At 33.6% G+C, this 24,230-nt stretch overlaps 4 protein-coding genes and 1 long non-coding RNA gene across 13 annotated transcripts in view; 3 read left to right on the top strand and 2 right to left on the bottom strand.

The window, feature by feature from the left end:
• Positions 1 to 8,332, bottom strand: part of Rgk3 (Rad, Gem/Kir family member 3) — a 103,829-nt gene extending 95,497 nt beyond the window's left edge. Inside the window, exons 1-2 of one of the 2 annotated variants that reach the window (XM_076529774.1) lie at positions 8,208 to 8,332; positions 8,040 to 8,127 (exon numbers count right to left, since the gene is read on the bottom strand). The gene's annotated coding sequence lies outside the window, so the exon portion shown is untranslated. Of the gene's footprint in view, positions 1 to 8,039 lie in introns of both variants that reach the window. The other variant, XM_076529776.1, reaches the window with a different exon arrangement.
• An 81-nt stretch (positions 8,333 to 8,413) lies between these two features.
• On the top strand, positions 8,414 to 17,388 carry LOC100874938 (transcription elongation regulator 1). 8 transcript variants are annotated; one of them, XM_012288680.2, is made up of 18 exons: positions 8,414 to 8,568; positions 9,160 to 9,406; positions 9,490 to 9,579; positions 9,652 to 9,846; positions 9,946 to 10,189; positions 10,276 to 10,494; positions 10,574 to 10,777; positions 10,846 to 11,116; positions 11,183 to 11,415; positions 11,491 to 11,645; positions 11,714 to 11,922; positions 12,005 to 12,155; positions 15,347 to 15,793; positions 16,156 to 16,365; positions 16,439 to 16,705; positions 16,775 to 16,852; positions 16,925 to 17,148; positions 17,223 to 17,388. In XM_012288680.2, exons 1-18 carry the CDS (start codon positions 8,414 to 8,416, stop codon positions 17,224 to 17,226), a joined length of 3,603 nt encoding a protein of 1,200 aa, XP_012144070.1. In that variant the 3' UTR covers positions 17,227 to 17,388. The 8 variants fall into 8 exon arrangements, with proteins under 8 accessions (XP_012144070.1, XP_076385883.1, XP_003704803.2 ...); XM_076529768.1 differs by having other exon boundaries at positions 9,148 to 9,406; positions 16,159 to 16,365; XM_003704755.3 differs by having other exon boundaries at positions 9,148 to 9,406.
• Positions 13,921 to 15,062, top strand: LOC143264116 (uncharacterized). Its single transcript, XR_013037625.1, has 3 exons — positions 13,921 to 14,238; positions 14,728 to 14,845; positions 14,923 to 15,062. It is a non-coding gene; the product is annotated as an uncharacterized LOC143264116 (long non-coding RNA).
• Positions 17,389 to 17,681: 293 nt separating the features above from the next.
• On the bottom strand, positions 17,682 to 20,993 carry LOC100874824 (integrin-linked protein kinase homolog pat-4-like). Its single transcript, XM_076529770.1, has 7 exons — positions 20,752 to 20,993; positions 20,401 to 20,566; positions 20,043 to 20,235; positions 19,861 to 19,941; positions 19,348 to 19,790; positions 19,034 to 19,264; positions 17,682 to 18,958 (listed from the first exon to the last, which is right to left on the bottom strand). Exons 1-7 carry the CDS (start codon positions 20,838 to 20,840, stop codon positions 18,812 to 18,814), a joined length of 1,350 nt encoding a protein of 449 aa, XP_076385885.1. The 5' UTR covers positions 20,841 to 20,993; the 3' UTR covers positions 17,682 to 18,811.
• A 204-nt stretch (positions 20,994 to 21,197) lies between these two features.
• On the top strand, positions 21,198 to 24,212 carry LOC100884118 (integrin-linked protein kinase homolog pat-4-like). The gene is made up of 8 exons (XM_003704752.3): positions 21,198 to 21,803; positions 21,982 to 22,147; positions 22,336 to 22,528; positions 22,620 to 22,700; positions 22,772 to 23,214; positions 23,298 to 23,528; positions 23,604 to 23,787; positions 23,866 to 24,212. Exons 1-7 carry the CDS (start codon positions 21,715 to 21,717, stop codon positions 23,748 to 23,750), a joined length of 1,350 nt encoding a protein of 449 aa, XP_003704800.1. The 5' UTR covers positions 21,198 to 21,714; the 3' UTR covers positions 23,751 to 23,787; positions 23,866 to 24,212.
• Positions 24,213 to 24,230: the final 18 nt, after the last annotated feature.

Genomic DNA, 24,230 nt, shown 5'->3' with positions numbered 1-24,230 from the left:
CGATATTGAATTTATGGATTCGATATATGTGAAAATTATCTGCACAATATGTGTGAAGAACTCTTGTGAAGCTTCTCCTAAATTTTTATACTTGTAAATTTCTAAATTTCTAAATTTTTATTCTTGTAAATTTTTAAACTTCTAAGTTTTTACTCTTGTAAATTTCTTAATTTCTAAACTTTTACTCTCGTAAATTTTTTAATTTCTAAAATGTAATTTTCTACATCTGTAAACTACCTCACTCCTAAATTTCGAAATTGTTCAATTTCTAAATATCTAAAGAAGTTTTATAAACGCAGGAATTTACCAGCCAAAAAGCAACCAACGTTTATCTTTCTCCGATTCCACTAGTTTCCCTCGGGAAACCTAATATACACGCGACTGTGCAATCTAAATTGTGAAATTCGTAGTCAACCACGAAAACTACTTACTCAATACGTAATTAACAGTGTCGCAATTTCGTATTTCTAACCAAACCGACCGAGAACATACAATTTCGTAGATAAAATTTGTTTCCTTAGAAAAGCAGCGAACAGGTCGTTATTAGAATAAAAGAGAGTTTGTGGAAGTCGAAAGATCTTTCAGCGAACGAAATTCAAACGGAAAATTAGCAAAAGCGAAGGAAATGGCGCTTACGCGATTTCGCCAGAAAACTATTGTGAGACTTTAGCTCTCTCCTTTCAAATGCTTTCTTAGAAGCTAAAAGTTGCTGGCTCGTTGCAATTAATCACCTGGTTAACTGTGGAGCTTCTACGAAAACGTAAAAACTTTATCTTGGCGAAGATCATCTACAGTTTTGTTGCAAAGTAGATTTTAGTCATTACTGTATTAATAGAGCGGTGGTAGAAAAATATTCTGTTAGTAGTCAAATTGTAACAGTAAAATATTTTGTAAATAACAAAATAACAATGAAAAATATTGTATGAACTTCAATATTAAAAAAATTTTTTGTAAATAATATAGCAATATAAAATTGTATAAGTAATAAAATAATAAGAATATATTCTGTAAGGAATAAGATAGTGACAAAATATTATGTGAATAAGTAATAAAATACATTCACAATTAACTTGTGAAGAAAACTTCAATGAATAAAACAAATCTAGATACAACCATTCAAATTTTTCAAATTTGTTACATTAACTAAATGCACTATGAACATCACCCTTGTAACAAAGAAAAAGATAGTAAAACCACAGTACCTTCTAAAGATTCCCATAAAAGAATAGCAGAAAACAAAAAGCAAGAAGTTCAAACATAACACGAAATAGGTGTTAACCAAAAGATTTCAAAGGAACGATGAAGACATCGTTTCCTAACTGTACTCTGTCCTCCAACTTCTTGCTTTCTCTTCTTCGCCCTACGGTCCATGACATTAAGCCGAATGGCACAAGTATTTTTGACTTGTGGTGGTTTAAAGCTATTTCAGTATCAAAACCTCGACTCCTTCGTTCTTTCCCTGCCCTCTATAGTAGTTATTCGTTTTATTTCTCCTTTTCTTTTCCAAGGTAGTTTTCTTTAGATACTTATAGGGGAATCAAAGAAAATTTCTTGACATTTTCAAACGAGATAAAATACTTGCTATGAATAATATTTTATTGAGTTAGATAAGGTAGTTTCAAATGTAATCTTTGGGGATTAATTTTTTGGGACAAAGAGATGGGCATCTTGGGAACAAAGATATCTTGGATTTAAATTCTAGCTGAATTCTAGCTTAAATTGTCCAAATCAATTTTTGGAGACAAAGACTCACTCACTTGGACCTCACATTATATCTAGCTGCATTGTGTGGAAGGATGATATACTCATCTTATACTACATTCACATCAAGTTTTGGAGACAAAGATACACTCATTTGGATCTTACATTATAGCTAGCTGCATTGTGTGGGAGGATGATATATACACCTTGTCCTTACATCTACATCAAGTTTTGGAGACAAAGCATACTCTCATCAGGACCTTACATTATATCTGGCTGAATTATGTGAAACAAAGATATACCCATCTTGTTCTTGTACTACATCTACATCAAGTTTTGGAGACAAAGCATACTCTCATCAGGACCTTACATTATATCTGGCTGAATTTTGTGAAAGAAAGATATACTCATCTTGTTCTTGTACTACATCTACATCAAGTTTTGGAGACAAAGCATACTCTCATCAGGACCTTACATTATATCTGGCTGAATTTTGTGAAAGAAAGATATACTCATCTTGTTCTTGTACTACATCTACATCAAGTTTTGGAGACAAAGCATACTCTCATCAGGACCTTACATTATATCTGGCTGAATTTTGTGAAAGAAAGATATACTCATCTTGTCCTTATACTACATCTACATCAAGTTTTGGATACAAAGCATACTCTCATCAGGACCTTACATTATATCTGGCTGAATTTTGTGAAAGAAAGATATACTCATCTTGTCCTTATACTACATCTACATCAAGTTTTGGAGACAAAATATACTCTCATCACGACCTTACATTATATCTGGCTAAATTATGTGAAACAAAGATATACCCATCTTGTTCTTGTACTACATCTACATCAAGTTTTGGAGACAAAGCATACTCTCATCAGGACCTTACATTATATCTGGCTGAATTTTGTGAAAGAAAGATATACTCATCTTGTCCTTATACTACATCTACATCAAGTTTTGGAGACAAAGCATACTCTCATCAGGACCTTACATTAAATCTAGCTGAATTATGTTATACAAATATATACTCATATTGTCCATACACTATATCTACATGAATTTTGTGAGACAAAGACGCACTCATCTTGTCCTTACATTAAATTTAGCTGAGTTATGTGATACAAAGACATATTCATATTGTCCTTACACTACATCCACATAAATGTTCTGATACAGAGATATACTCATTTTGCATTTACACTAAATGCACATGAATTTTCTAATACAAAAGACATGTTGATCTGATATTTACACTAAATGTACATGAATTCTCTGATACAAAAAGACATATTGACCTTGCATTTACACTAAATGTCCCTGAATTTTCTAATACCCCATAAAATGTACTTCAATTTTCTGGCACAAGAAGACATATTAATCTTGTATTCTCACTAAACAGCTTTTACACACTAAATGTCCCTGAAGTTTCTTAACACAAAAAGACATATTGATCTTTGCCTTCCACAAAACTTCCCCGAATTGTTTAAACGTCTTTCTGCATATCTCTGTAAATGAATTCCTCAGGTAGTCCTCAGAAAAAATCATGAATCCCACAAGACACAGAAACGTCCATATCTTCACACTAAATTCTCTCGAATTTCGTAAGACACATAAAAGCGCACCAGGAGATCTCACCGTGATGATTCCTCGCTAACTACCCTTCTCTCGGTTGTCATTGACCCTCGACTAATTCCAGGCAGCGAAAATAAATCTGCAAATGCTCATGGAACAAAGAGACGAGTCGCGAAGCAACGAACTCGCAGCAGCTTTAGAGATAGAGTGTACGATTTAGACGAATTCTTTGTAAATCGCTTGCAAAGGAAAACGTTGATTCATCGCCGACCTCCGTTGAGCTTTTAAGAATCTTGGACTTGTTCTAGAAATCCTTTATGCTTGCATTGTTCGACGAAAAGCGGAATTCGTTGTAACTAAAGAACTGAAACGGTAGACGCTCTGCAAGCTAAATATGCTAGACCTGGAATTAATCTGGAACAAATTTTTTGTTTATTAAATGGAGATAGTACAGTTTTTGGAGATGGTACAGTTTTTAATTTTGTAGGAAAAATGTAGGAGCTTTTGTAGTTTATGGGTTTTTTGAATTTTTGGTGAGATTTTTGGATTTTTGGGAGTTTTGGGGAATTGTTTCTTGGGGTTCATAATGCATGTGACTATAAGTTTCTTAAATTCCAAATTTCTCAAATTCCAAATTTCTCAAATTCCAAATTTCCCAAATTCCAAATTTCCCAAATTCCAAATTTCCCAAATACCAAATTTCCCAAATTCCAAATTTTCCAAATTCCAAATTTCCCAAATTCCAAATTTCCCAAATTCCAAATTTCCCAAATTCCAAATTTCCCAAATTCCAAATTTCCCAAATTCCAAACTTCTTAAATTCCAAATTTCCTAAATCCCAATTTTCTCAAATCCCAAAATTTCTAAATCCCTAAAATCCCAAATCCCCAAATCCCCAAATCCCCAAAACCCCAAATTCCAAATTTCCTAAATCCCAATTTTCTCAAATCCCAAAATTTCTAAATCCCTAAAATCCCAAATCCCCAAATCCCCAAATCCCCAAAACCCCAAATTCCAAATTTCCTAAATCCCAATTTTCTCAAATTCCAAAATTTCTAAATCTCTAAAATTCCAAATCGCCAAATCCGCAAATCCCCAAATCCCCAAATTCCAAATTTCCTAAATTCCAATTTTCTCAAATTCCAAAATTTCTAAATCTCTAAAATCCCAAATCGCCAAATCCGCAAATCCCCAAATCCCCAAATTCCAAATTTCCTAAATCCCAATTTTCTCAAATCCCAAAATTTCTAAATCCCTAAAATCCCAAATCCCCAAATCCCCAAATCCCCAAATCCCCAAATCCCTAAATCCCCAAATCCCCAAATCCCCAAATCCCAATCTTCAAACTACTAAAATTCTAAAATCCCAAAATTCTAAAACTCAAATCTCCAAAGCAAAAATTTGCAAAATAATAAAATACCATAACAAATTTCACTATACATAAAAAAGACAAGAATATTTCAACTTATTAATTCAAACTACGTATACATCTCCGAACACCTTACACAATGTTCATAGTTCATAGTTCATACAATAAACTCCCAATCCGTGCAGACGTATGTCACCGAAGTGTCAGAAATCGAAGACATATGGAATGTTACTGAAGATCGAACAATGATCATGAATTACGGTAGTTCTCCGTATGACGACTCGATACACGCGCATTGTGGCTTACCACGAAGTTAGGTAGTGCTAATTACGAATACCGTGTCCGAATTACATCCTGTGATTGCGTGAACATGAATTTTCTCTTATCGATTGAAACCAGTCGAGTAATGAAAAAGAATGGTTGTAACGAAAATCCCGTAACAATTTATGTTACGTTTATATTATGAAGATTTCAATTTTGATAATCCTATATTTATGGGGCAAAAGATTTATTAGATTCATAGGAAAATAATTGCAGGTTTTATTATTCTAATTTTTATGATTATTATTTTTTAATTAATTTTGTTAATTATTTTAGTAATAATATTATTTTAATTACTTGTTAATTATTTGTTAAAATAATAATATTTTAATAACTTGTTCATTATTTGTTAAAATAATATTATTTTAATTACTTGTTAATTATCTGTTAATTAAAGATTTTGATAATTAGAGATATTATTATTAATTTGTCAATTTTCAATATTATCATAAATTTGTATTTTTATATTAAATAATTTTAATACTATTAATTTTCTTCTTTGTTGTTTATTATTTTTTTGTGTTTCTTCAAAATGATATAAAATATTTTTTTTTTAAATAAAATATTTGGTGGATCACAAATTTATTGAAATAATTATTATATAATTCTTACAAACTGTATTATAATATTCATCAAGTTTATTTAAATGTAAAAATAATAAAAATAAACATACTACTAATAATTAACAAAATAAAATATTAAATATTCCTCAGAATTTCACGAATATAAAATTGCCACAATTCTACGTTTAATGAAATAAATTCGATTTTTCTCGAACTAAATTCCTAATAATTTCGTAGAAGCCCAAGAATAGCCGAGTTCATGCTCTGAAAGGGTTAATTCATGCTTATTAATTAACACGACCACCAGTCTGGCGTCAGTTCTATTAAATATCGATTAACATAGCTTAAGGTTATAACAAAGATATTGTCACGAAATGCTCGATGAAACGCACTGTCGATCCGCAAAAAAAATCCGTTGAAACAAAAATATACGATACATCCAATTAATCGATTCAATCTTAATTCGGAACATTCGTGGATTATTAATAGCATACCTGGAATTCTGTTGCACCTTCGATTTAATTACGAAACGTTATTAGAACGCAGTCAGAATTCCATAACCATTAATTTCGATACAAATCCTTCGTAAATGATTTGTTGATTAATTTAATTACTGACTTAACCCTATTTATTAATATTTTAGTTTATACTGTTTAACTGTAACGTTTTAATTTTTGAGAGTTGCACAGAGAATTGTATTACAAAAATTTTTTCTTCGATATATTGTCAAGAATATATACTAAAAATATATAGCAAAAAGAAAAATATAGTAAAATATAGTAAAATAAAATGCAAGAATTTAGGTACTGATATTCACAAAGACGCTGGCCAAATCTAATTCCAGAAGCATTGCCGATACTATTATCATGAGCCTTTGACAGGTAAGTGACATATCACTATAGATATGGGCTATATAAACAGTATTAAGTGCATATGTAGTGAAACCATGTAATCAGTGGTAGAGTTAATACCTGAACAGGTGCTCGGTTATGTCAACAAATTATAAACCGAGATGACTCATGTCACTTGACACATTATGTTTTATTATATTCAAAAATAAAATTGTGGGAGTCCATCGATCGAGTGGATTATATCCTCTTATTCCGTTTACCAGATATTGGATTCTTACTTGTCAAATTACTTGATTCGATCCTTGTAACATATTACAATAATATATTTAATAATATTAAATTTAAATAGTCCTTGTGTTCAAACCTACATTTACATAATAAAGGTTATAACTGAGTGCAAAGTTAGTTTTCATAAAATTTGCATAAAATACATAATTCTATTTATTTACTTAATACACAGTAACTTTTACCTATTAAGTTTTTAAAAATGTTATAAACATTTGAATTACAATGTCTTCATAAATAAATATGACAGGTCGTACAATAAGAAAATTGAAAAACTGTCATTATAGATTCATTTTGTAACACTCTAGAGATAATCTCGAAGGCGCCAATTTTAAATTGGCAATATCGCTCTCTAACCTAGAGTACCCACCATTTTTTTTATATTTCATTTTTGCCTACTATGTATATTACCTCATTCCATAAAATTACATTAAAATTAAAAGCTCTTAATTTTCTAAATATCAGATACCATTTTTGTTTAAGGAAACGTTAATAACCAAGATGTGCAAAGTAACACGTTCCGACTATTTCAATTATACTCTTGTTTTCCGCATTGACGAACCGCGTTGATCGAACATGTAACATGATTATAGTATCGGTTATCAACTACGTTCTGTACAGTGTGTTCCAGTTAAGTCATCTCTATTTTCACTATAAACGTCGAAAGAAATAATTATCAGAAACAAATATGATCTCAGAGCATAGTAACAATAAAATTATTCATTTTAAGGTTATTGTAAATGTCCTTCCAAGCTCTTTATGAAATCGTGAAAATGATGTAGATGTTTAGATGGTACACCCTGTATGGCATTTTAATGAACTGGATCGATCGGTAACGTAATGTAATTGTACTGTTTATGGCGATCCTTAATTGTGAAGCATTACATTCCTTTGAAATATTAATGGCTTGATAATTGATACCTATTCGTGATTTTATCATCCCTACCGTTCCACTCTTTACCTTATTTTTATCTACCTTATCAAATATCAATAAATCTCAAAATTTTTGTATTTTCAAATTTAGAAACTTTGCGTCATATAAATGTATACATTTGTTAATAAAACTGTAACCTCTCGGCGTACTGTAATGGGATTTTAAAAAATTCAAATAACAATAACCTACCTGTGAAACTCTCCGAACCGCTATTTGTTTCCGCTTCCTATTCGCGGTATTATATTTAAACAACCGAAGCGTGGCGGTTAAATATTCATACTTTCATAAACCGGAAAAACAAAGTTATTTGCCATAATAAGTGTGTACAGGCAAATGATATCTCAGTAAAAAAAATATGAGCAATAATGCACATGTATTAAAAATATTATATTTTAAAATATGACGAAGTTTGCTGAAAAAATATTTGCACTTACCTATAAATTTAGTGCTGTTCTTTCCGCACCTGTTTCCCCTTCAAGATTTCATCCATTAATGATAGAAGAAACAAATAAACTTTTACCACTGTAAATCAGATGCGCACAAAATAATAGATTATTAAAAATCCGCGAACTAGAAACACGTATATTTGTAAAATCACTGACCGGTAATGCGCGCTTTATAATTACTCGTTGTTATGTTGGCTCACTGTACGGGAATCTAGGAGAATTTGCTTGTCATGTTGGTAATAATATGTTTACGGCTTACATTGAATAAAATAGTGATTTGTTTGCGGCGTTTTTGTGCGAGCTGAGCAAAGAAATAAATGGGCGTGTAGGAAAGAAACTTTTGTTTCTGTATTATTAATAAAATGGAAGCGAGTGCCGAACAGGCCCCTGTGGCTACAGAAACCGTTCCTAATAATGAACAGGAGCACAATGAGGAGGGTATGGAAGAGACTGAGGATTACAGTTTCGATGGAGAAGATTATAGGCATTTTGTACCACGGGGTCGAGGAGGCTTTAGGTGCGTTATAGTTTCTCTTAACACCCCATACATCCCCACTTTACGCGTTGTCCAAAATACGAAAGCAAAAAGTAAGGTTAGGTTGTCCCCTCATGATACTTTTGCCTGACCTCCTAATGTATGCTTGACGAAAACGATCAAACTTCGCATTGCTACGAGCTCCTTACACCTTAATAAATACTCTATGGTAACGCGACTATTGTTTCCACTTACGCTCCTATACGACGAGATTATTTGCCCATTATTGTTCAGTGCTGTGTTTAATCAGTTGTATTGTAAATTTTCTGTAATAACGAAGGTCCGTTTGTGATTGTACATTGGTTTTCCACGTTGTGAAATATATGATGCAAAAAGGTAATGATATTTTAAAAAATATTTACATTTTTATCTCAGTAGTAGTAAAGTTAGTTTGCACATGAGAAATACTTGATGCGGATGTAAAATTATTACATTGTTGTTCAATTTTATTTAACGAATTCAAAAGTAGAGTCAGAAGAATGACGACGTCTACGCTTGGGTAAATGATTAAGACGTATGGTACGTAAAGTACATAGTCACGATATATAACAATAATTTAAGGGGTCGTGGCAGAGGTGGGTTTGATTTCCCCATGAGAGGTGGGCCTCCAAGGTTTAGAGGAAGAGGATTTGGACCTAGAGGACCAATGTTTCGTGGCGCGAATAACGGATTTCCATTTGAGGGACCTCCTAGGCCGAATTGTCCACCGGGTCCTGCAGGCCCACGCTTTCGAGGACCACCGCCATTCGATCCTAGCTGGGGACCTATGGGGCCACCAAATCTGATGGGACCGCCGAATCTTATGGGACCTCCAGGAATGGTAATTATTATTCGAGGTTGAAGTTTCCTCAAGTTTATTCCAGTAAATTGAATTAAGTATAATTTAACTTTATGTGCGATTAGCCACCGCCACACATGATGAATGGCCCAATTGGGACAGGTCCGGGACCATACGGACCACCTCCTGGAATGGGACCACCAAATATGAATAACGTAAATTTTAATTTACAGAAACATAGTGGACTATATAAATACTACTTTATAACGGGAGGAATTTTGTTATAGATTCCAGGTCAGCAGCAGCCCCAGCAGCAACAGGCACAACAGCAAGCAAACATTCCAGGCTTAGATCTCAATGGAGAAGTGTGGGTAGAAACAAAAACACCGGATGGCAAGTCATATTATTATAACATTCGTACAAGGGAAACTACATGGACGAAACCAGAGGGACCAAATGTCAAGGTCATGGTGCAAGACCAGGTGTGTTCTGTTATTAAAACATAGTTTACATTGAAAATCTGTATTATATATATAAATTCAGTGAATGTTTCTATAAAACAATATTAATTTTTGTTACAGTTAGAACAGTTGGTACATGGAGCATCTAAACAAACAGCTCCATCTAATACACCTACATCTACAACTACTACTCCCAGTCAAATTAGTGAAAATAGAATTTCTCAAAGTAATGAACAACCTCCTACAAATAATGCAGATGCTATTAATCAACTTAGTACTGCTCCTCCTGGTACAGGTCCACCTCCTACACTTGGTGAAACACCAAATGTCAACACACAGCCAACTGACGCAGCACAAGCAAATGGTACTTATCTAAATTGTTTAATCTATTAAAATTAGTACATGTAAAATACACTAGAAATATTAGATAACATTATATTTCATATGTAGGTACAGCACCTGCAACTGTTACTAACACTCCAGCTATGAACACCCCAGCAGTAAATACAAATATGATGCAACCCCCTCCCAATATGATACCTATGCAACACAGAATGCCAAATCAGTTTGGTGGACCAATTGCAACACAATTTGGAGCAGCACCATTTGGTATGCCACCGCCAGGTTTTCAACCATTTGGAGGTTATGGTCCACCACAAGCGAATTGGGGTAATACGAACTATGTATTATGTCAAAATGAATCTTTCAGTTATCAGTGTAATTCTCTAATGACATAATTGTATGTTAGGTATACCACAAATGCCACATGGTGTAATGACCCCGCAAGCCCCAGCAGAAGATCCCGCTATATTAGCACAACTTGATCAGGAGTTAGTAGCATCTGCTATGGTATGGACCGAACACCGTGCACCGGATGGCAGGTTATATTATTATAATAGTAAAGCTGGAGAATCTGTTTGGGAGAAACCGCAAGCTTTAAAAGATCTCGAAAGTATGTTATTTGAAATTTTCAAGTAGATTATGTAATATAAAATATTATATAATATATTATTCCATCAGATGCAAAATTAGCGTTACGGCAGAAAGCAGAAGAAGCAGCTGTGAATTCTACTAACACTGCTGTGACTAGTTGTACTGTTACTAATAATAACGTTGCCGCTGAACCTGTAAAACAAGAAAAACCGCAGGAAAGCAATCATGAAACCAAAGATAGTGCGAAGGAAGCAGATACTAATAAACCGAAAAAAGAGGAAACAGCACCTAAGGAAGCTGCTAAACCTCAAGATAAATCTAGACCAATTTCTAGTACTCCAGTGCCTGGAACCCCTTGGTATGCCTTCTGCCACTAATTTAATTCTCTCGTATATAAAATATAAATCTGAGCTTTGTTAATTAGGTGCGTCGTTTGGACGGGAGATGGACGCGTATTTTTTTACAACCCTTCTTCGCGTATTTCGGTTTGGGAAAGACCAGACGATCTCATTGGCCGTCAGGATGTCGACAAAATGGTGTCTACTCCACCGGATGCGGTGGTAGCTACAAAAACCCCTCGACAATCGGACACGAGCGAAAGCAGCGACGATGATCAGCCTACGCCAGCGAAAAAGATGAAACAGGAGGATACAAAAAGTAACTAATATTGCATTCATGATGACATTCTAATAGATCATTTTTAAATAAATACTTCTACCGTTTCGGGTGTAGCGCCTAAGGAAGAAGAGGAGAAGGAAAGCAAAAAGACTATCGATATCGGAAAAGAGGCTGCGATCGAGGCGGAAGTTCGGGCGGCTAGGGAGAGAGCTATTGTTCCTTTGGAGACACGAATCAAATCATTTAGGGATATGCTTGCAGAGAAGGATGTAAATAATTAATACAATTGACACATCAATATGGCGTTATGTCATTTATTCATATTGTTTTCTAATAGGTATCCGCGTTTAGTACATGGGAGAAGGAGCTTCATAAAATTGTATTTGATCCCCGTTACCTACTTTTGACGTCAAAGGAGAGGAAACAAGTTTTCGAGAAATATGTGAAGGAGAGAGCTGAAGAAGAAAGACGGGAAAAGAGGAACAAAATGAAGGAACGGAAAGAACAATTTCAGAAACTGCTGGAAGAAGCTGGTCTTCATGGAAAGTATGTAAAAGTTTACGAAGGATTTAAATTGTAAACAGTGATACTTTTTTTAGGTTATAATAACGTAATGTCTTTTGTTCAGATCTTCATTTAGCGATTTTGCTCAAAAACATGGGCGTGATGAACGATTTAAGAATGTAGAAAAGATGCGTGAACGGGAGAGCCTATTCAACGAATATCTTCTGGAAGTGCGAAAGAAGGAAAAAGAGGAAAAAACAGCAAAACGAGAACAGGTATTTTTATTTTATTGCCGCTACTGATTTTATTGCAATGCAAACGTTATTTTTCAGGATTTGTGCGACAATATCAGAATTGAAATATTACTTTCAATATTCGTTATTTTATTCAATACCATAAGTAAGAAAAGTTTCCCTATAGTCTTAATTCTATTTGCGCGATAAAAACATAGAATTTTGATAGATACTCGAGAATTAAGGTACTCTTTTAATTTTCTTTCATTTTTTTAGCTATAGTTATTACAAAAAAAATTTGTTCATACCGATTTATAATATTTAGTAGTATAATTTGAATTTTTATGTTAAGTTTGATCTTCTATATTATTTTTCTATTATTTGAAGATAGTTAATTTTTTATCTATTATTTAGTACCTTAATTCTCTACATATATCAAAATATAAATCAAAAGTTCTTTTTTTAATAACATCCATCAAACCGTTCCTTCTTCCACACCAGACCTCATTAAGGTTTTCATTCATACACCTTTCATTTTGTTTAAGGGAATTGTAATAGAAGTATCAAATAAAAATCTAGATATAACGCATACTCGCGATAAATATAAAAGCTGGATAAGTTTTCGTCCAGCATCGCTCTTTACATGGAAACAAAATTGATATTATTTTAATGTTCAAAAAAGATGATTATAGATTAATGATGAATAATATTTTACAATATGACATGATATATAAGAGATGAGTAATAAGTAGACAAAAAATGTTCTAATCTTAAATAGAAGATCATAATTGTCTAATACATTTATATTTTCAGCAATAATTAATCATTCTTTCAGGTTCTATAGGTATGTTAACTATTTTGTTCCACTTGTAAGATTTATCTAATATGAATTCCTAAATTAACGGCTGAAGAACACATACCAGGAGAAGTTTCTCTAAATAATTCTCTACTCCAGTAGATTTTCTCGATAGACAAAAGTTTTGTAGCTGTAAGATGGGAGATGTAGAGAATAAAATCTTAGTATGTGACGGTTCCTTATATACTTATGTGTTCTGAACTCTCCACTTCAGTCAGGAGGCAGGCAGGACAGGTTCCGTATGTGGAGTGGCTTGGTTCTGAAGCTGGTTGGTGGCATGGATGATGTCATCTACCATCCCCACCTACACTGCGTGGCACAGTTGGCACACCCTCGCGCGCCGCATTCTTTACTCCAAAGCAGAGTCATGAGAATGAACGAACTCGGTATTTGTATATTACTCGTAATCCTCGTTACTTCAAAAGATTAACTTTTCCCCCAAAAAAATCAAATCCAATTTCAAAAAGAATTCAATGCAATTTATTGTCAGTATAACTAGGGGTATCAAACCCTGTGGTAGCATCAGTTCCACATATTTTGCAATTTTTTATTCTGTTCCGTGGAGATAAAGAACCGTTATTTATTTAAAAAAAGCAAAGCTACCAATCTCTCTTACATGCAATGTATCAACATAAGAACAAAAAGATACAACTGTTCTTGTACTCTCTTCTATTTGCACAAGCTTTAGTAATTGTAAAAGGGGAAGTTTCAACAAAAGTTCTAGATTTCCAGCAGCTGTTCTTATGTCCATACATGGTGTATTAAAATTAAAATTTGTAAATGAAAAATTGCCACCTATATCTATTTATTCAGAAAATGCATTTCAATTGGTGTACAGATAATTTTTTCATTTACTGTTGCTTTTTTTGCATTACGATAAAAGGATGAACATTTAACTTGAAATATAATGCAAGCAATTTTTCTTTTTCTTTTTTTTTATTTTTTAAGGAAATTAATATATTTGAAGCAACAAGATGAGTATATTAAAATAATAGAATGAGCGTGCTTTTTGTGAAATTTGATCTATATACTTCAGAGAACCTTGACTGCTTTTGTCTTAAGAATAATAAGAAGTGGACATTGGAATGATTGTGTTTAGATGAAAGTTAGACCACTGTGGTACAAGTTTGTTACTGCTTTAAAATTGTGGTAGGATCAGGATCCGAGTAATGACTGTAATTGAAATTCAAGACCGAAATATGCCAGCAACTCTGAACTCTAGTCATCTTTCATTGCGAAATATACGTGTATTAAGTTTATTTAAACATGGTAACAAATTATTATCTTTGTTATATTGAAATCCTAGGTCGTTCACAAATTACGTAATGGGAATTTAAGAATACGTCAAATATTTTTCTTCATACTTATACCTATAACAAAAAGAAATGAAAGGAACCAGAAGCATACTTAATCTTAGTTGTAACATAAAATTTGCTTTAATAGTTAAATTTTTAAATCATAAAGCAACTTAAAATTTTGACAGTAAAAAGATTTGAAGGTTCCATTTAAATTCATTTAAAAAATTTCTTTATTATTTTTTTGTTTTTAAATTTTGTTGTATCATATTCATATTATGCATTGTGATCATAAACTGCTTTTGTAAATAATAACGATAACATAGATTTATACGTTTTGAAAAGGTATAATGCAATGCTTAGGAAAAATAAAACCTCGTTTCGTAATTTGAACGGCTGACAGCTTTTAATATTTGCAAAATCTCGTGATGAAATATAATACTAACGATTTTGTTCTTTTCAGCAAGGGCAGCAGATAAAAATTTACTCATTTTACAGTCCGTCTCATCATTAAATGAGCATATTTCTTTTATTATTTGTATGATAAATTTTTATAAACATAAATGTTTATCCCTGTTTTGGTATGCAAAATATTTAATGATGACTCGGTTATTTAATAATTATTTTTGCAGCTATAATGAGTGTAATTTTTTTCCAGCAAAACCGACCAGCTTATTTCATTAAAAATTCCAACAAGTAGAGCCCTTAACGTTGTGATATCTCCTGACACGAACGAATGACACGAATGACTATTTCTTCTACCCCTAACGAAATGTAGTTTGAAAACCAATAAAAAGGTTTGCAAGTTGAAATAGTTTGATCCACATTACAAGTCATTAATTTCTATATACTATCGTTATAAAAGTGATTGTAATGTGGTTGAACGTGTAATAATTATTGGTTGAAAATTCTTAAGCGTGCATGATAAAACTGAGACAAGCAAAAGAATAAAGAAATTAAAAATAAAAGAATATATATCGATAAGAAAGTTCAATCTTAAGACAGAATTGTATAAAAATAGAGTGTAAGCAAGAGTTGATTATTTTTCAATGATGAAAACTCTTAACGTAAATGCGTTTCAGGTGAAAAAGGAATTCTTTGCGATGCTACGTGAACACAAAGACATCGACAGGCATTCGCATTGGAGTGATTGTAAGAAAAAATTGGAATCTGATTGGAGGTACAGAGTGGTAGAATCTGCAAGCACGCGTGAAGATTGGTTTAGGGATTACGTTCGTATGCTAAAGGAGGAGAGGAAAAAGGAGAAAGAGAAAGACAAAGATCATCGACACAGGGACAAAGATCATCACAAATCGGACAAGAAAGATAGGGACAGAAAGGATGTTGATAAGTACAAGGAGAAATCGTCCAAGGATCGAGTTGAAAAGGACAATTCGAAGGACAAGAAGCAACGAAGAAGCGAGGCACCAGCAGAAGAAAATGGCAAAGAAAAGAAGGAGGTGGTTCCTGAAAAAGAAAGCGGAGAAATCGAAGATAACGACGAGAAACCATCTAAAAAGGAAAATGATGTATGTCCTGATTATATCTTGACATGTTGATTAATATTGTTACATGTTAAGTTTAACTGTCTTGACGTCAGAAATATTATTAAGAAATTTAATTTGATAATAGTTTACTTGACGTATTGATACAAATTGTTACGTATTAAGTTTGACTGTGCTGTCTTTACGTCAGGAATATCATTAAGAAATTTAATTTAATAATAGTTTACTTGACGTATTGATTCAAGTTGTTACGTATTAAGTTTGACTATGCTGTCTTTACGTCAGCAATATCATTAGAAAATTTTCTCTAGTAGTGTGTATGATACAATCTTCCTTATACCACATATTTAATTTGATAATAATTTACATAACATTCCTTTGTCTAGAAGGAGGATGCAGAAGATCAGTCAGATTCCGAGGAGGATCGTGAGAAACAGAAACGAGAACGTGAAAGAAGAGCGGAAGCGAGCCTTCGTGAAAGGGAGAGAGAAGTTCAAAGGACTTTAGCTACACATCTTCGTGATAGGGACAAAGAGAGGCAACATCATCGTCACACAGAAGCAGTACAGCATTTCAGTGCTCTGCTTGCAGATCTGGTATGTGTTTTACCTTGATTCATTACGAAAATAGTTAAAATGTGTACCTAACCTAACTTGAACGTATGAACAGGTAAGAAATGGCGACCTAGCGTGGCGAGAAGCGAAACGACAGTTGAGAAAAGACCATAGGTGGGAATTAGCGGAGAGTTTAGACCGTGAAGAGAAAGAAAGATTGTTTAACGAACACATAGAACAGCTTAGTCGTAAAAAACGTGATAAATTCCGTGAACTTCTCGACGAAGTGGGAGCCTCAACTGAACTTACCGCGTCGTGGAGAGATATCAAAAAGTTGTTGAAGGATGACCCTAGATATCTTAAGTTTTCTTCTAGCGATCGGGTACGTAATATATTTATATATCTGTGTCATATCAAGATAAATTATAAATTATGATCTCTCTGTTCACAGAAATGTGAAAAAGAATTCAAGGAGTACATTAAGGATAAACTTGTTGCGGCAAAGGCTGATTTTAGGGAACTTTTACAAGTAAGTTAATATTGCATTATAATTTTGTATTTGTAATGTCATCTGTTCTTAACAACTTAAATATAATTTTAGGAAACAAAACTTATTACCGATAAGACATACAAAAAAGTGCAAGAAAATAGTGCACACTTAGCAGAAATTGAAGAAATCTTGAGGAAGGATCGAAGATTTCTAGTGCTGGAAGCAGCAGCTGCTGAACGAACTCGTTTATTAATGGGTTATTTGGAGGAATTGGCACGTAGGGGTCCGCCTCCGCCACCTACTGCCTCAGAACCTTCAAGAAGACCAACCACAAAGTAATTATCGTCTTGATCGAAGCGAAACATATATCAACAAGTGCTTGATTTTGCGGAATGTATTTTTGTTTTAGCTAAGCGAGGGCCGCATCAAAGCATGGTATACATATGGTGTCCAAATAACAAATCAGTGAATGAATTTATAGCTGTAGTTGAATTGAAGTACTTTACACATGAGATGATTATCGCCTGTAATTATAGGATTCAATAAAACTAACGCCAATTCCACACAGCTAAAAATGTGTGTCATACTGTAAAGATGCCATAGTGTAAGCATATCATTATTTGTTAAATTACGTTAAACTAGACACTAGTTAAGAGAGAAATAATTAGTAATGTCGAATAGTGGTATCATAAAGTACGAATTTTATACGTATTTTATCCAGGTTTGTTGCATAAGCACCTCATTGCGAATATTTTGTATGAAAATTACACGAGAATTATGACAACGAGTGTTAGTTACACTCTCGAATAATTTAAAAGCATGTGCAGTGAATTTCTCAAAACCGATGTTAAATTTATTAATTCGAAAATAGAAATCTTGTATTTAAAAAAGAATAAGCATAACGTATGACAATCATGCACGATACAGTTCAGAAATCGTGTTTTCAATTTTTGAATTATTTTGTTCGCGCAGCCGAGTTGGATGAGAAAACCGTAAGTATCTTACAAAATATTCTCGTCTGGATTTATTGATTCTAAAAAAAACAAGTTGTGAGTGTATTAAAAGGAAATTCGAATGTAGTATTCATAAATAATATCATTTTTCATTTAACCTATGTGGCATTTTTACGGTACAAATTTCTTAATCGGATACGAACAAATGTTAGATAGGACAATATATTTGATGAAAAAAATCGTTCATAAAAATTGCGACGGACAACAGTCACGTAGATTTCTCAACGATCTACGATTACTTGCATTTTATTTCTAATGTTTGATAATATATTTCATTGCAGACTACCGTGTAAGCAATGAAGAGTAATATAAACGTGATCTCATTATAAAACAATCGAAGATCACGAAATTACCGCAGTAATTTATATCTTTTATTATTCGTATAAACAATACCGAGGTGTTTGTTTAATGACCATATAATTATTTTTATTTGAAAATAGAATTTTAATTAATGCAATCATGTAATATTTTAATGTTACAATTATATAAATAATGTATATAAAATAAATACAATAAAATTTGTGCAAGTTGTAACATTATAAAAAAGGTGAAAATTCTTTTTACTTTTTAAACAAGAGTGCACCATTATTATTTTTAGCAAACAGAGTATACTGGCCACATTTAAATTAAATTGATTAAAAAAATAAGAGTTATGACAATATACATATGTATAAAATTCAATAAAAGACAATGTTATAAACAATTAGGCCGATTGTAACATATTTACGAATGAAAGTTAATACGAATATTATTATGATATACATGTACATTTTATGAGTCATAAGCAACAATCACTGTTCATCGTATGTAAACACAGTATCGTGGAAGAAATTTTTGGAGGCACATTGTTCTGATAAACATTCTATAAAAAATATAATTCAGTTCTTTTTATAGAGGCACTGTGATGAACGTCTGAAACATTTTAATAACTCGTGTTCTGTCAGTAATGATATCCTGATAAGAAAGATATATCTTGTATCAGGGATTAACGCTTCATTTTATCGAGTATCGGAACAACCATATCAAAAGATGGGCGTTTTCCGGGATCTTCGTTCATGCAAATTCTAATGAGTTTCGCAAGGTGCGGTGAGATTCCTGGAGGTATACTAACACGCAAATCCTCCAACGCGATCTACAATTAATTGAACAGATGTAATTAATACAATGAAAATTTGTTACATTCATAATGTGATAATTTTAAACCAACTTTCATGCCGCACTCCATAGGCGAAAGATCTGCAAACGGAACTTCTCTAGTCGCAAGTTCCCATAATAAAACGGCAAAGCTCCACATGTCGCTAGCTTCGAGATTTATATCAGCTGGTCGTTTGCTTAAAGCTTCCGGAGACATCCACGCCGGTTCGTAAATTCGGCCCACTTCTTGGAACGAAAATTTCGAATCTGCCATATTAACGCGAGCCGTCAGATCTTCGTCAATCTGCAAATGTCGATTTGGACCATTACCTTATATAGTTAGGAACGCGGAGACCCAACGCGTACTAATGATTAAAAGAACTATACCATAATATGTTTGCTATTTAAATGAAATCTACATCTGTTTTGTCTTTCGAGACCATGAAGGAATGCCATAGCTCTAGCAACGTCGAGAGCTAACCTAAGTGCACGAGCTGTATCAACAACGACGCCTGTACCTCCGTGTAAAAGTCGATGCAAACTCCCACGCGCCATATATTGTGACACCGTCGCCAATTGCGGTGGCTGATTAACGCAACCGAGAACCGGCAATACGTTAGGATGTGAAAAAATTCGTAATTTAGGAAATTCTTCGTTGAAATCTCTTGAAATTCGCGCTGTACATTCACGTATGTTCAAAATCTTTGCCACTATATCATTGTTTTGCCAACGACCTCTCCAAGTCTCTCCACTTGGGGTACTGGCTAAGTGGGTGTGTAAAGATAAATCTGCCATATTTATTCCTTTGTGTCTTGATAGTGTTGCATCTCCTATACAATTGGATAATAATAGATATTATACAAAACATCAATGTTTACAGCCTCATACAAGACTACTTACTACTTCTTGTCTTCAGGCCCAACCAGCTCTGATCTTTAAACTGAATCTTCTTTAAATCTTGCCCATATTCTACAGCTAGATCTAAAGGACACAATTTTTGAATGTATTAACTTATGATCTTATGGTATACTTGAGTGTGGGGAACAAACATAAATAATAACTTTTTATTTGTTTTCAAGTACCGTGTAATCTCTTGGCCAGGTGACCCTTTGCTTTATCCAAGGGAGTATCACCATCTTTATTTGCAATGGATACCAGAGCTCCAGCAGCCACTAATTCCTCAGCCACTGGTTGATCACCCCAGAAGCAAGCATAATGGAGGGCAGTATTTCCATGTTCATTTGTTACATTGACATCTGCCCGATTCCTAAGTAACTACAATCATAGATTCTATTAAGTTTCTTAAAGGTAAATTATAATTAAACTATGGATATCTATAGAATATATCACTTATGAATATTTCCAAGACTAATATAGTGCATAATCATCCATAATACAAATATAATAGTTTTTTCTCATAAACTGTTTACATGTGATTACCAGCTGAACAATTTCTTTATGTCCATGTGCAGAAGCAAGGTGAAGAGGAGTATCATCTCCTCTGTTGGTTGCATTAATACGTGCTCCTCTGCTAACTAATAACTCTGCCAATTTTAAATGTCCCTCCTTGCAGCACCAGTGAAGAGGACTGAATCCATGATCATCACTATACATAGAACATGAAATCACAAATGAATTGAAATTGATATTAAGAAATGTAGCTACAAAGAAATGCAATATTAATATGTAAATGCCAGATTATAACAGTGATGACAGATTTAAGAACATTGTTGCAGAAGCTTAAAAACAATATTCAGAAGTGCTCCCAAAAAGGAATGATCTTGTATTTACCCTTGATTCATGTCATGTTCAGTGTCATCCAACCAAACGCGTACTTGCATAGCGTTTCCCTCGCGACACCATTGAAAAATATCCTCCATCTTTTGTCAAGTATTCACTAAAACACGCTTCTCTTCTCGTTTAGAGAGAGCTCAAGGAGCAGTGTTGAAATTGCAACACATGTTTTGAGATTCGGTTCCCCTTACTTGGCAGACTGCATTAAAATGTTTACATGTGTGTGAAGTGTTGTGCAAGTTTGTTAAGTTTGAGGACAGAGGACACTTTGATCGTATTTCTGTGAATTTTGAAAATATTGCAGATTTCTATTTTAGCATAAATGGGTGAAATTTCGAAAAACCGCCATGCTTCGATATCGACTAAATTTTGTAAATAAACTCATTTTTGCGAAAGGAAATATTTGTGAGAATGGTTTTTAAAAAGCTAGAATAGTAGAATCTTACCCCATCGTCGATAAGGTAAGGAATGACATAAAAATGGTAATAAATTTTTTTCGAAGCCCCAAAAGTTGTTTTCATACATATTATGTTAGATGGTAGCACTACACGCTTCCACAGTTTATGTGAAATATGTGGGAAGTATTTAGTAATTCAAGTAACCGTCACATGGTTGAGGCAGTACACGTTTCTACTCGTCATATATGGTTACATTTGTTCTTTTTAATTGTACGTGAAGGAGTTGAATCAACAGAACACGTTAAACATTAAACAATATCGTCGGCAAACTTGTTCATACGTATACTGTAATGTTTAGTTAATCTCAATTGAAACATCACTGTTAGTCAGTGAAATACATCAGAGTAATGCAGTTTCTCCGTCGGTGATGTTACGACTGTGTTTACCATTACGGAAATATGGTTATATTTAGTATATGACGACTACAGTATTTGAAACGCTGAGGATTGCCACTCCTCTGCAACTGTACATCTTATTGTTTTAGTGAAAAATTTGAAAAAAAATGGAGGATATTTTTCAGTGGTGTCGTGAGGGAAATGCTATGCAAGTACGTGTTTGGTTGGATGACACTGAACATGACATGAATCAAGGGTAAATATAAAATCACCTCTTAAAAAACTTTATATTATTTTCAAGCTTTGATAATGTTTTTTAAACTTTTCTCCTATTTTTAATCTTATTGATCTTGAATTGTACTATCGTATTCCTCTGTAACTAATTATTTTAACTTTACTCTTATTTCGTGTATGATTTCATGTTCTATGTATAGTGATGATCATGGATTCAGTCCTCTTCACTGGTGCTGCAAAGAGGGACATTTAAAATTGGCAGAGTTGCTTGTTAGCAGAGGAGCACGTATTAATGCTACTAACAGAGGAGATGATACTCCTCTTCATTTAGCTTCTGCTCATGGCCATAAGGAAATTGTGCAATTGGTAAATCAGCAAAATTTATGAAAAGATTATTATAGACCAGATATTTATGTATTTAAGATATATCAGGGTCTGAGAATTTTATCATGGATCTTTGTACTTAGTAGACTTGAGTATATCATAAATACAAATATGGTCATGGTCTAATTATACTTTGTCCCTAAGAAATTTAATAAAATCAAAACTTCTAGTTGCTTAGAAATCGAGCAGATGTCAATGTAACAAATGAACATGGAAACACTGCTCTTCATTATGCCTGTTTTTGGGGTGATCAAGCAGTTGCTGAAGAATTAGTGGCTGCTGGTGCTCTTGTATCCATTGCAAATAAAGATGGTGATACTCCTTTGGATAAAGCTAGAGGTCATCTAGCTAAAAGATTACATGGTATTTGATAATGAATAAAAAGTTATTATTTAATTTGCATTCAACCATACATACATCAGAGACCAATATACTGTAAAATGTTATTGTTTAGATTTGGCTGTAGAATATGGGCAAGATTTGAAAAAGATTCAGTTTAAAGATCAGAGCTGGTTGGGTCTGAAGACAAGAAGTAGTAAGTAATCTTGTATGAGGCTGTAGATATTGATGAATTTGTATAATGTTTATTAATATCCAATTGCATAGGAGATGCAACACTATCAAGACACAAAGGAATAAACATGGCGGATTTATCTTTACACACCCACTTAGCCAGTACCCCAAGTGGAGAGACTTGGAGAGGTCGTTGGCAAAACAATGATATAGTGGCAAAGATTTTGAACATACGTGAATGTACAGCGCGAATTTCAAGAGATTTCAACGAAGAATTTCCTAAATTACGAATCTTTTCACATCCTAACGTATTGCCGGTTCTCGGTTGCGTTAATCAGCCACCGCAATTGGCGACAGTGTCACAATATATGGCGCGTGGGAGTTTGCATCGACTTTTACACGGAGGTACAGGCGTCGTTGTTGATACAGCTCGTGCACTTAGGTTAGCTCTCGACGTTGCTAGAGCTATGGCATTCCTTCATGGTCTCGAAAGACAAAACAGATGTAGATTTCATTTAAATAGCAAACATATTATGGTATAGTTCTTTTAATCATTAGTACGCGCTGGGTCTCCGCGTTCCTAACTATATAAGGTAATGGTCCAATTCGACATTTGCAGATTGACGAAGATCTGACGGCTCGCGTTAATATGGCAGATTCGAAATTTTCGTTCCAAGAAGTGGGCCGAATTTACGAACCGGCGTGGATGTCTCCGGAAGCTTTAAGCAAACGACCAGCCGATATAAATCTCGAAGCCAGCGACATGTGGAGCTTTGCCGTTTTATTATGGGAACTTGCGACTAGAGAAGTTCCGTTTGCAGATCTTTCGCCTATGGAGTGCGGCATGAAAGTTGGTTTAACATTATCACATTATGAATGTAACAAATTTCCATTGTATTAATTAAATCTGTTCAATTAATTGTAGATCGCGTTGGAGGATTTGCGTGTTAGTATACCTCCAGGAATCTCACCGCACCTTGCGAAACTGATTAGAATTTGCATGAACGAAGATCCCGGAAAACGCCCATCTTTTGATATGGTTGTTCCGATACTCGATAAAATGAAGCGCTAATTTTTTGTACTATATATCTTTGTTTATCTTCAGTAAGGTATGTCCTGAAATACGTATGTATTTCCTGAAGAAACATACTGGATCGGATTAAATAATAATTACTGAAACGTTTCAGATATTGCAGTGCCTTTACAAACAAGAACTGAATTATACATCTCGAAACAATGTGCCTCCAGAACTTCTTCCACGATATTGTATTTATTACAACGCGCATTTTATTGTTGCCTATTATTTATATCATTTATATGTACATCATTAGTCACGATTATACTCACACTAACTCACACATTATTTTCTAATTGTTAATTTTATTTACATTGCCATATATCGAATGTTATATTAACCGTATTGTTACTTTTGCATTACTTTAATTGTAGCCAGTCAACATTAGGTACTAGACTTTTTTTAACATTTGACATGCTATTGTATTTTTCAGAGCAAAATAAATAAACTTATACAACACGGTGTCTGAGAACATTC

This window comes from Megachile rotundata, chromosome 3 (assembly GCF_050947335.1).
Source record: "Megachile rotundata isolate GNS110a chromosome 3, iyMegRotu1, whole genome shotgun sequence".
Classification (NCBI taxonomy): domain Eukaryota; kingdom Metazoa; phylum Arthropoda; class Insecta; order Hymenoptera; family Megachilidae; genus Megachile; species Megachile rotundata.
Note: the sequence above shows the minus strand (reverse complement) of the source record. Positions and strands in the feature narration are given on the sequence as shown.